Source organism: Bos mutus, chromosome 5 (assembly GCF_027580195.1).
Source record: "Bos mutus isolate GX-2022 chromosome 5, NWIPB_WYAK_1.1, whole genome shotgun sequence".
Classification (NCBI taxonomy): domain Eukaryota; kingdom Metazoa; phylum Chordata; class Mammalia; order Artiodactyla; family Bovidae; genus Bos; species Bos mutus.
The window spans coordinates 27357931-27371234 of record NC_091621.1 but is presented as its reverse complement, the minus strand read 5'-3'; the positions used below and the strand labels follow the sequence as shown (position 1 = coordinate 27371234).

Below are 13304 nucleotides of genomic sequence, written 5' to 3'. Positions count from 1 at the left end.
GGGAGGTATCAAGGTTAATCTTTGTTCACACAGATACGCAGTTTTCTCTGTATGGTTGGTTCAAAGAACATTTCTTTCCATCCTGGGCTGCTTCCATGCCTTATTAAAAATCAAATGACCATATATGTGTGGCTTTGTTTTAGGATTCTCTATTCTCTTTTATTGATTGGGAAAAAAAAGAAGACCAACAGGCAAAAACTTGCAAAAATCTTAACAGATATTTTAACTTAAAATTTTTTTTTCTGGGGCTTCTCTGGTGGCCCAATGGCTAAGACTCCACACTCTCAATGCAGCAGGGGGGCCTGGGTTCAATCCCTGGTCATGGAACTAGATTCCATATGCCACACAGTTAAACAAGCATTTTTAACATTTTTTCTGAAAATGGAAATTTCTTTCAGAAAAGTCAACACGAATCAAGATTTAGAAGTTGTATATATTTGGTAGCATTAATTTTCTAGTTAAGCAGGAAAAAAATTGATTTGCAGACTTTATACACGTTACTGAATTCAAAGGCAAACTAAATGTTTCTCTTTTTTATATTACTTTTTATTGGAGCATAGTTGCTTTACAATATTGTGTGAGTTTCGGATGTACAGCAAAGTAAATCAGCTATATGTGTACATATATCCCCTCTTTTTTGAGTTCCTTCCCATTTAGTGAACTTTTCCTTTAACTCTTGAAATAAACTGTCCCTTTAACCTGGGGGCTGCTTTCTGGTTTCAAGGTTTTAACAATAAATTAGAAGCATTGCAGAATGTAAGGCAAGGGGGAAAAAACACACACATAAGTAGCTAGAAACACAGTAGAATTCTCTTGATGATCAAACTATGATTATTAAGAAAATGAGTGCTTGATCATGATAACATGATCATGTCATTCTTTTATTCTCAAGGCTTCCTATCACATTTAGGATAAAGTTCCAAACCCTGAGCTCAGCTGACTGTCAATATATTAGCTGGCTCTCTTCAATCTCATTAAGTACTATTCTTTTTCTTTGCTGTGTTCACACTGGCCTTCATGTACAAATACTTTACCTTCTTAAAGTCTCTGCAGTTCCTGCTCTTGCCCAGAGCACTTGTCACTCAAGTTTTGCATGCCTGACCTCCTTTATTTCTTAAAAGCCTCTTACTCTTACTACCTGTAACCTTATTTCCCTAGAGAGGCTTTCCTTGGTCACCTCTTCTACTTAAAATAACTCCCATTATTATCCTCTATCTATCAACTCTTGATTCCTTTTTCTTTTAAAGCTATTAACACCTAACAGGATATATTTATTTGCTGTCTAACTCTTATACAATTATAAATCCCATAAAGGTAGGGCTGTTATCTGTTTTGCTCACAGACTGAATTCAGCAAGAACTGAATAAATGGTTGTTGAAAGATGGATAAACAAAATCAACATTAAGTGACTTCAGGAATAAAAGTTTAGTGACTTACCAATACACTGACTTTGCATAGAATTCAATATTATCAGAAAAATCTCCAATCTCATCTTTGGCAATGCTTTCTAACCAGTCTACCACCAGCTAGGGAAGGGGATAAAAAAAGAGCATTAACTATAAATTTTGTTAAGGATTTTATTTGAAGTAGTACTACTCCCACAATTAAAACAAAGTTTCTCTTTCAAAAAATACCAAGTAATAACTTTTTCTACCACTATTTTTACTTTTTAAAGATGTATAAATATTATGGCAAAAGAAATTTTCTAGAGGAATATTACAGTTTTCAACAGGCTATTCCTGTAAATGCTAGGGTTATTATTTGAAAACCAAAAAACAAGGTGCTTACTTCCTTTTAATTATAAATTAAAAGATGAAAAAGAAAAAAATTTAAGGAAAAAGTTTCAAATCTAAAAAACTTCATTTTTTAAAGGTCATTTACCTTTTCTCCATATTTCACCCCTAAAATGTAAAAACTCTAGTCATACCTGACTTTGTCGGACAAGTGAATCTCTCTGAAACAATGCTTCCACAACTGCTTTTTCACTGGCATTAAGAGCCTATTTTAAAAATTTGATGGAAAAAAAGAAAAGAAGATGCTCAAGGAACATTATTTCAACAGAATGGTAAAAGAGAATCTGAAATAAGTATATTTTATCACCCATAACTATTTTAAGACAGCAAATCTGTATATTCATCTTTGAAAATTTTTTATAAATAAATTTCAAACTGCTAGATCAATGAGCAGCTACTCTTACTTGATATTTTAATTCTTGGTTACACTTAAAATTTTTAAGTTCTATTTCTCCAAAGATGTTGTTTTAGAGAACAATAAAACATAAAACAAAATGAAACAATTCACAATAAAGGGCAGGATGCAGTCACGAGGCATATTAGGAAGTTAACATTTAAAATTTTTTAAATCTTTTCATTCTACACTGAAGTTGATGGACGATAAAACTTAGGAATAATCCAAGTTTCTAAAGACTGACTTAGACAACTTGACATAAATATTAAGAAGTTAAATCAAGCAACACAGTAAAAGGATAACACACAATGACCAAATCTATTAATTCATCTTATTCATGGTTCAAGGAAAAGAGAGACACATGAATCTAGCGAACATGTATGTGTGCTCAGCCGTGTCCAGCTGTTTGTGACGCCATTGACAGTAACCCACCAGGCTGCCCGTCCATGGGATTTTCCAGGCAAGAATACCAGAGTCAGTAGACATTCTCTTCTCCAGGAGATCCTGATAGACGCCAAAATGTCATTTGATAAAAATATCCTTGTAAATTAGAAATAAAAGAATACTTTGCCAATGTAATGGAGTATCTATTAATAGTGAAGCCTATAGCAAATATCGGAGAAGGCGATGGCACCCCACTCCAGTACTCTTGCCTGGAAAATCCCGTGGATGGAGGAGCCCAGTAGGCTGCAGTCCATGGGGTCGTTCAGAGTCGGACAGGACTGAGCGACTTCACTTTCACTTTTCACCTTCATGCATTGGAGAAGGAAATGGCAACCCACTCCAGTATTCTTGCCTGGAGAATCCCAGGGACAGGGGAGCCTGGTGGGCTGCCGTCTATGGGGTCACACAGAGTCGGACACGACTGAAGCGACTTAGCAGTAGCAGCAGCAGTATAGCAAATATCAGATCAGATCAGATCAGTCGCTCAGTCGTGTCCGACTCTTTGCGACCCCATGAATCGCAGCACACCAGGCCTCCCTACTTAACTGTAAAGAGAGACACTCCCTTTAGAATCCAGAAGATGGAAAAAAAATTGCTGAAATCACTCAAATTTACTATTAAAAGTTCTAGCTAATATATAAAACCAGAAGAAGCACTAAGTAGTTAAAAATAGGGAAAAAGAGTCACAGTCATCACTATTTGTAGATTAACAGGAATACCTACCTAGAATAGCATGATAATCAACAAAAAACTATTAAAACATATAAGTGAGTTCAATAAATAGCCAAATATAAGATAAATAATCTTCCAAGATATGCATCTCACTAGCTGGGAATGAAATAAGTATTTGTAGAATAAATAAATTAAAAGATTGAAAAAATATTTTAAAATATTTTAAGATACTTTAAAAAGATACTTGAAAAAGCAAGTTAACAAATGTGGTTAAAATCATTTATTATAAAATAAAAGTATCTTTTCTTCTTTTTTGACTATTCATAGTTGCTTTAAACATAGGTTACTTTTTGTAATGAGAACACAAAAACAGCTAAACCCTAAAAGAGCACCTGGTCTTTATGGTTTTAAAGGCATATTTTTACTAAGGATTCAAAGAACAGGTTAATTACTATAATTTTCAAACAAAGCACACACATGCGTGCACACATACACACACACACACACACACGCACACAAAGATGGAAGATGTATGAACTTGTTCTGCAGAGCTGGCACAATTCTAGGCACTAGAACTAGATACGAAAAAGTAACTAAAAAAGAAAATATATTTGGGAAACTTCTAAAAAAAATCAGCTAATAAAATTTAGTAGCATATTTAAGAATATATCATGACTTAAAGTTTATTCTGTTTGAGGATAGTTCAACATTAGGAGAACTATTAATGCAAACCATTATGCTAATAAATTAAAACAGTTATCTATAGGACTTCTCTGGTGGTCCAGTGGTTAAGAATCCACCTGCCAATGCAAGGGACATAGGTTTGATCTCTGGTCTGGGAAGATTCCACATGCCATGGAAAACTAAGCCCATGAACTTTAGAGACCATGCACTGCAACTAGAGAAAACCCACGCAGCAACAAGACCCAGTGCAGCCAAAAATAAAATAAACTTAAAACAGGTATCTACAGAAGATAAAAAGCACTTGACTGCAACTCTTAGCTAGTTAAGAGAAAAAAAAATTCTTATTCTTCACTAACACAAAATCATTCTTATCAAAAGTCAAGTACAAGAAAGGAATACCTGCTATCATTGATATAATTGTATGGGAGTTCTTGGCCCATGATATAAGGCAAGTAAGAGGAATAACAGACTATGGACTTCCTTGGTGGTACAGTGGATAGGAATCCTCTTGAGAATGCAAGGAACATGGGTTTGATCCCTGGTCCAGGAAGATTTGCTGTGGAGCAACTAAGCCCATGTGCCACAACTATTAAGCCTCAGCGCTAGAGCTCCCATGCTGTACACCACAGAGCCTGTGTACCCCAACTACTGAAGCCCACTGGCCTACAGCCCGTGCTCCACAACAAAAGAAGCCAGACCAATGAGAAGCCCATGCACTGCAACCAAGAGGAGCCCTCGCTCACTCCAACTAGAGAAAGCCCACGCACAGAAAGGAAGACCCAGCACAGTCCAAAAAATTTTTTAAATAAAGAGTAAAACTTTCCTTAAAAATATACCAAATAGAAGGATTAAAAGAAATTAATTATTAGTAGATGATTTCTGCCAACAGGGAAAACCAATAAAATCAAATTTAAAACTTGCTGGAGCTAATGTCAGGTCCAAAAGATGGTCAAATATGAGCTTTACATGTAAATCATTAGAAAATGCAATAGGAAAGGAAAGTCATTCTCAACAGGATTAATGTAAATCCTTTATAAATGACTTTTACGAAGAGCACAAATCTATATAATCTATAAAAGATCTAAATAATTAGAGATGCCATATTCATTACTAGGAAAATCCAACGTAGTTAAGACGTCAGGTCTTCCCAAATTAATATACAGATTCAATATTATTTCAAAAAATTTCCCAAAAGGATTTTTAAAAAAAGAAATGAAAAAGTTTATCTGGGAAAACGTGGGCAAAAATAACCCCAAATGAAGAGAAAACTTAAAACAGCAAAACTCCTGAGCTAGAGTGACTCAGTTGTGTAGTACTGGTTTTCAAATAAAGCAATCAAAACAAAAAAGATCTATGTATAAATATGATAGGGCTTCCCTGGTAGCTCAGTTGGTAAAGAATCTGCCTGCAATGCAGGAGATCCCAGTTCAATTCCTGGGTTGGAAGATCGACTGGAGAAGGGATAGGCTACCCACTCCAGTATTCTTGGGCTTCCCTGGTGCCTTAACTGCTAAAGAATCCACCTGCAATGCAGGAGATCTGGGTTTGATCCGGGATTGGGAAGATCCTCTGGAGAAGGGAACAGCTACCCACTCCAATATTCTAGCCTGGAGAATTCCATGGACTGTATAGACCAGGGGGTCAGAAAGAGTCAGACACGACTGAACGACTTTTACTTTCATAAATATGATAAAGGGTGTCAGGATAAATGGATATCTATTGAGGAAAAGTTAAATCTCTTGCTCCCTTCACAAACAATCTGGGTGAATTAACTTCTTGTATAGGAAAAAAAACTTCATGTAGAAGAAAACATTGAGAATAATTTTCACATAGGTAAGAAAGGCCTTCCTTAATAACATATGGTGAATGATAAAGGAAAGCAGGATAGATGTTGATCAGTTAAAGAAGGAAATGCCTGCTTGACAAAGACCCCTGAAACAAAGCTGAAAGACAAGTGACAGAAAGACTATCTTTACCATGTTGAGGAAAGAAAAAGAAAATAATGAACAGACAAGTGAGCAAAGAATAGAATTCATATAATATAAATACTTCAGAATGAAAACACTCCATCTTATTAATGATTAATGATATGCATATTAAAGTGAGGTATTTCCCCTCCAACTGGAAAAAATCAAATGACTGATAGCAGAGCAAATATTTTCACATACTATGACAGTGTGAACTAGTACATTTCATTAGGAAGGCAACACGACAATCTCTCAAACTTTGTCCCAATGATTTCACTTCCAGAAATATAGGAAATCCTCAAATATGTAGGTGCGAATGTTCATTGCATTGATTACTATAAGAAAAATACTGGAACAATTTAAGTATGTCCAGCAGAATGTCTGAAAAAAATTATGGTACATTTATACTTAAGCATACTATGAAAAAATAAGGTAAACTTATACAAATTGACATGAAAGTATATATTTATATTGATGAATAATAAAAACTCTCAGTGGACTTTCCTGGGGGATGAGAATTCGCCTGCCAATGCAGGGGACACAGGTTAAATCCAGGAAGATTCCACATGCCACAGAGAAACTAAGACCCTGAGCCGCCGCTACTGAGCCTGCAGACTACAACTACTGAAGCCCATGTGCTCACAACGTGTACTTCTCAACAAGAAAAGTGACCACAGTGAGACGCCTGTTCACCGAAACTAGAGACAGCCGGCACAAAGCAATGAAGACCCAGTGCAGCCAAAAATATAATCAAGTTTTTAAAAATTTAAATAAAAAAAATAAAAACTCTCAGTATAACGTATAAATGAGAGCATACTATATGGTAAAAAAGAAAAAAAAAAAAGAGAACCCCCGCCCAAACCATCCCTGCCAAACGAAAGCCAGGGAGACTAGACAAAAGTTACTGGCATAATTCCTAAGAAAAATGATGAAAGTTCTGGCTTAAGTGGTGGCAACAGAAACAAGATGAGAGAGCAGAATTGCAACAGAAGAGACAGAGTCAGCAAAGTCTGATACACAACGTGCAGTTGTTTCTGAGATGAGGCAGAGACCAGTCTAGACCCTGGCTACTCAAAGTGCAGTTTACAGACCAACTACACCAGCACCATCTGGGAGCCTGTTAAAAATGCAGACTTGTAGGCCCATCCCAGACCTACCTAATCAGAATCTGCACGTTAACAAGATCCCCAGGTGACTGATGTGCACAGCAAAGTTTGAGAAGTGCTGGCTTAGGGAATGTTCATTGGTCATGGTGCTATCCACTGAAAAACAAGAGTGGGTTTGACTTCTGACAGGTTGGAGTTATTGTACTTGAAAATTATTTTGCTTTAAAAGAAAAAAAGAAATACATTTGACCTTGGAACAATGCAAGGGTTAGTCAGGGTTATCGATCCTCCTTGTACTTGAAAATCCAAATATAATTTTACAGTTGGTTCTCTACACTGCTGGTTTCCTCTGTACTGGAGGTTCTGCACCTGAGAATTCAACCAGCTGCAGACTGCGTAATACTGTAGTATGCGTTTAGTGGGGGAAAAACCGATCTGCATATTAGGTGGACCCATGTTGTTCAGGAGTTAACTGCAGAAGGTGCTGACTTCTGAAGGGGGGCAAAGTGGCTAGGTTCCCACAGGTCTGCTGGGAGGTGAAGAAAACTATGAGAAGATGATTTACAGAATGAGACAGAGTCGGGTGACTCATTCCCTTCAGGCTCTATCTTCTCTCTGCTTGGAGTCTCTAGGAGAGGACAAAATACATTCAGCACTGCAAACAAGTCTGCACAATTTAACAACCTGACTAATACCTGGCATGCTGCAGTCCATGGGGTTGCAAAGAGTTGGACTCGACTTGGCGACTGAACAACAACTAATACCTTTGCTAGGAACCAAGTCACTGCAACACCCCACCCAAATTGCACTAAAAAAAAAGCTTCTGCTGAATGGCCTAAGGGACAACTCCTTCAAATTTCCTAGAAATTCAATGTTTCAAGTTCAGTGAGACACACCCTTCACTTAGAGGGTCCTTGGTCTGAAGGAAGGCATTTTTAGAACACTGTGACTGCTCTTCCCAAGGTTTAACTAAATATTTCAAAATGACATTCTCAACTTGATCTTAAAAAAACACCCATAAAACTTCTGTGTATATATATGTATAAAGATGCAAAGAAAATGTCTGGTAGGATACGTACTGAATTGTTAGACTGAAAAGCACGAAGGATAAAACAGGACTTACACCTTTCACTCTACAGGGTACATCAGTTTTGCTTACTGTATCTTTTATTTACTTGTAAAAATTTAAAAATGGAGAAACTCTAGAGGAGCATCAAAAATCAAATTCTATAAAAACCATTTAAATTTTTAAGCATTTATAAGGGAAAAAACAATATAAAACTTACAGTAATTGCAAACATACTTTCATCTTCTAATGCACACTGTATTCGGTCTCTGGGGAAAAACAACACAAAATGAAAAAGCCTTATTTCACAAGAGAAATGAAATCACCATTAAGCTAACACACGCACAAACTTGCATTCCATCTGGGGTAACTTAGCTAACATGCTTTAAAAACAAGAATCAAGTAGTAAATGCCTTCTGACTCTTATATTGAAAAAAATAGTATTTACTAAAAATAAACACAATACAAAGTCTTTGAAGGCCACCTGCTAATGCATAAACTTAACTTCTGAATGTAACGTTTTCACATGGCCAAAATGAAAAAATACGATTTTCTCTTTAGGTATTCTCACTGGGATGAGAAAGCAACAGAATGAGAGCCAAAACCAAGGAGCATCTAAGAAAAATTTGATTAACTTCTCTCAGACTTTCTACCTGAGATACACTATCAAGTGTATCTGTCACTTTTTTCCTTAATCTATCTTCTTCTAAATATTGCTGTGTTTTTAACACTTTCCTTAAATCTTTACAAATATCCAATTTTTGATAGTTACCAACTTTATGATTTAATATTCCCCTCTTTCCTCCTAACTCACTTCTGACAACTAAAGGCATTAGACATGATAAGCATCATAAAATGGCAGAACTGCTAACTGCTAAGTCGCTTCAGTCGTGTCCGACCCTGTGCGACCCCATAGATGGCAGCCCACCAGGCTCCCCCGTCCCTGGGATTCTCCAGGCAAGAACACTGGAGTGGGTTGCCATTTCCTTCTCCAATGCATGAAAGTGAAAAGTGAAAGTGAAGTTGCTCAGTCGTGTCCGACTCTTAGCGACCCCATGGACTGCAGCCTACCAGGCTCTTCCGTCCATGGGATTTTCCAGGCAAGACTACTGGAGTGGGGTGCCATTGCCTTCTCCGATAAAATGGCAGAACGTATTTCCAAACACACCTCATTCTAACTTCTAAGTTAATCACCAGTTTATTTCTGAGTCCTACACAACTTTACCTATACAAAGAAGCCAGCAGCCTCCATGTGACCATCTCCTGTTGAAGAAGCCAGAGCATACTGGCTGTTTTTGAAAACTTCTGAAGTCCAGGTGTTGCTCGGCTCACTATTTTATTCAGTATATTTACCTGAATTAAAGACACAAATGTAAAGAGGTTTTCTGTAATTCTGAGTCACAACTTTGTATTTTTCAAGTACATAGTGCCAAAAGTATACATTTACATTACAAATTTTTCCTGTCTACTGCCTTTTTAAATTAAATGTAATATAACATTCCCACTAGAAAGGGCCTTACTTTGAAGTAAGGTGTGTCTAGGTGAGTGTGTATGTAGAAGTTTAACATATTCTAGACTTCAGATTCAACAGTAACAGTCATGAGTACATTTTTCTCCCTGTAGATCAACCCAGAAGATAGCTAAATCTAACCTATGCCTGATAAAATCATATATCATGAACCAACAGAGCAGAATGAACATTAAAAATAAGATACTTTCAAATTATCTGAAAAATTTATACCATATAAAAAACATTAAGAAAAATTCTCCTACTGGTACAAAGACTTTTGTACCAGTCTCTTCCTAAGACTCCTTTTCCTATTTGGAACCAGGCTGTTGTTCCATGTCCAGTTCTAACTGTTGCTTCCTGACCTGCATACAGATTTCTCATTTCTCAAGAGGCAGTCAGGTGATCTGGTATTCCCATCTCTTTCAGAATTTTCCACAGTTTGTTGTGATCCACACAGTCAAAGGCTTTGGCATAGTCAATAAAGCAGTTTTTCTGAAACTCTCTTGCTTTTTCAATGATTCAGCAGATGTTGGCAATTTGATCTCTGGTTCCTCTGCATTTTCTAAAACCAGCTTGAACATCTGGAACTTCACAGTTCATGTACTGCTGAAGCCTGGCTTGGAGAATTTTGAGCATTACTTTACTAGCGTGTGAGATGAGTGCAATTATGCGGTAGTTTGAGCATTCTTTGGCATTTCTTTCTTTGCGACTGGAATGAACACTGACCTTTTCCAGTCCTGTGGCCACTGCTGAGTTTTCCAAATTTGCTGGCATATTGAATGCAGCACTTTCACAGCATCATCTTGCAGGATTTGAAATAGCTCAACTGGAATTCTATCACCTCCACTAGCTTTGGTTGTAGTGATGTTTCCTAAGGCCCATCTGACTTCGCATTCCAGGACGTCTGGCTCTAGGTGAGTAATCACACCTTTGTGATCATCTGGGTCATGAAGATCTTTTTTGTACAGTTCCTCTGTGTATCCTTGCCACCTCTTCTTAATATCTTCGGTTTCTGTTAGGTCCATATCATTTCTGTCCTTTATTGTGCTCATCTTTGCATGAAATATTTCCTTGGTATCTCTAATTTTCTTGAAGAGATCTCTAGTCTTTCCTATTGTTTTCCTCTATTTCTGTACATTGATCCCCGAGGAAGGCTTTCTTATCTCTCCTTGCTATTCTTTGGAACTCGGCTTTGGAACCCATTCAAATGGGTATATCTTTCCTTTTCTCCTTTGCTTTTGGCTTCTCTTCTTTTCACAACTATTTGTAAGGCCTCCTCAGATAGCCATTTTGCTTTTTTGCATTTCTTTTTCTTGGGGATGGTCTTGATCCCTGTCTCCTATACAATATCACAAACCTCCATCCATAGTTCATCAGGCACTCTGTCTATCAGATCTAGTCCCTTAAATTTATTTCTCACTTCCACTGTATAATCGTAAGGGATTTGACTTAGGTCATACATGAATGGTCTAGTGGTTTTCCCTACTTACTTCAATTTAAGTCTGAATTTGGCAGTAATGAGTTCATGATCTGAGCCACAGTCAGCTCTCAGTCTTGTTATTGCTGACTGTATACAGCTTCTCCATCTTTGGCTGCAAAGAATATAATCAATCTGATTTCGGTGTTGACCATCTGGTGATGTCCATGTGTAGAGTATTCTGTGGTGTTGGAAAGGTGTTTGCTATGACCAGTACATTCTCTTGGCAAAACTCTACTAGCCTTTGCCCTGCTTCATTCTGTACTCCAAGACCAAATTTGCCTGTTACTCCAGGTGTTTCTTGATTTAAATGCTCAAAATAGTTGGCTATTACTATTATTTCAATTATTCTTGAAGCTGTTTTCCTTTTCTTTAAAATAGACAACTTTTTGAGCAGTTTTAGATTCACAGCAAAACTGAATAAAGTACAGCGAGTTCTCATTACTTTCTGCCCCATATATACACACTCTTTCCCCCCACTATCAATATCCAGTACCTGAGTGGTACATCTGTTACAGTCAATAAAACTACATTGACATGTCATTATTACCCAATGTCCTTAATTTACAGAAGGGTTCACTCTTGGTGCTGTACATTCTATGGGTTTTGACAAATGTATAATGATGTACCCATCATGTAATATCATTATAATGTGCTCAGTCTCGTACAGCTCTTTGCAACCCAATGGACTATAGCCCACCAGGCTCCTCTATCCCTGGAATTTTCCAGGCAAGAATATTGGAATGGGTTACCATCTCCTACAAATCCTACTTCTACTCATTAAATATCACTCCCCTAAAACTCTACTGTGCTTCATTTTCTATCTTTATCTCTCCTTGAACTCTGGCAACTGCGGATTTTTTTATTCTCTTTAAGTTTTCCCTTTTCCAACATATCATACAGTTGGAATCATGCCATATGTACCTTTGTATATCGGGTTTTTTCACTTAGTGATATACATTCAGGGTCCATCCTCAACTCTTTATGGCTTGATACCTCATTACTTTTAAGGGCTGTGTAATATTCCACAGACTGGATGAGCCACAGTTGACTTACCCATTCTCTTACTAAAGGACATCTTGATTGCTTCCAAATTCAGGTTACTATGAATAAAGCTGCTATAAACATCTATGTGTAAGCTTTTATGTGGACATAAATCTTTTAATCTTTGGGATAAATATCAAAGAGTATGAATGCTGGATTATATGGCAAGAGTATGTTTAGTTTTCTAAGAAACTGAGAGATTATGCTCCCAAGTGCTATCATTTTGCATCCCCAAAAATAATAAATGAGAATTCATGTTCCACATCTTTGTCAGCATTTGGTTTTGTTAGTGTTTCAGATTTTGGTCATTCTAACAGGTGTATAGTAGCATCTTTTTTTAATTTGCAACTCCCTAATGACACATGATGTGTTTTAAAAAATTTTTTTCAATCTTCACTTTATATTAGAGTAGAGTTGATGTTCAATGTCGTGTTGATATTAAACATCTTTTCATATACTTATTTGCCGTCTGCAGATCTTCTCTGATGAGGTGTCTGTTTACATGTTTTGTCCATTTTTTAATTGGATTGTTCATTTTCTTATGGTTGAGTTTTAAGTTCTTGGTATACTTTGGGTTTTCCTTTGTCAAAGTTGCAGAACCCTTCTGTCCTTAAAAGAAATACTGTAAGATTCTCAATGTGTAAAAAGTAGATCTGCTCTGGCTGACTTTCTAACTATCTCTAAGACATCCTCCTTAAACACAGGAAGGAAATTCACAAACTAATGTTGTTCAGAAAAAAACTTGATTACTGAAGTCTGACCAACAATGACGTGAAGTAACTTACCTGACTACTACAAATGTTCTCATACTCTTCTACAAGGTCAAAAACAGTAGTTGAAGAGTGTTTTAAAAAAGACTGCAGGAAATCAGAAAACATACTCATGGATGCTAGAACACAATAAACAGACAAATTAAGTGACATACTTCCAAGTCATTCTGTTTGTTTGAAAACTTAAAACACAGCTCTAAATACTTTCTTGAAACTACTGTGTTTTTTAAAATACATAATTGTGGTAAAATACATGTAACCAAATTTATCATTTTAACCATTTTTAACTGTTCAGTGGGAGAAAGTACATTCACAGAGCTGTGCCACCATAACCACCATCCGACCACAGAACTCTTTGCTTTTTGCAAACCTAAAAC

At 36.7% G+C, this 13304-nt stretch overlaps 1 protein-coding gene across 2 annotated transcripts in view; it reads right to left on the bottom strand.

Annotated features, from left to right (window-relative positions):
- The window catches only part of NUP107 (nucleoporin 107), a 48078-nt gene that overhangs the window by 24062 nt on the left and 10712 nt on the right, over nt 1-13304 (bottom strand). For both annotated transcript variants that reach the window (XM_070370560.1, XM_005909041.3), the window contains exons 6-10: nt 12943-13046; nt 9352-9479; nt 8347-8395; nt 1928-1999; nt 1438-1526 (exon numbers count right to left, since the gene is read on the bottom strand). In XM_070370560.1, the coding sequence (XP_070226661.1) occupies nt 1438-1526; nt 1928-1999; nt 8347-8395; nt 9352-9479; nt 12943-13046 (442 nt within the window). The remainder of the gene's footprint in view (nt 1-1437; nt 1527-1927; nt 2000-8346; nt 8396-9351; nt 9480-12942; nt 13047-13304) is intronic.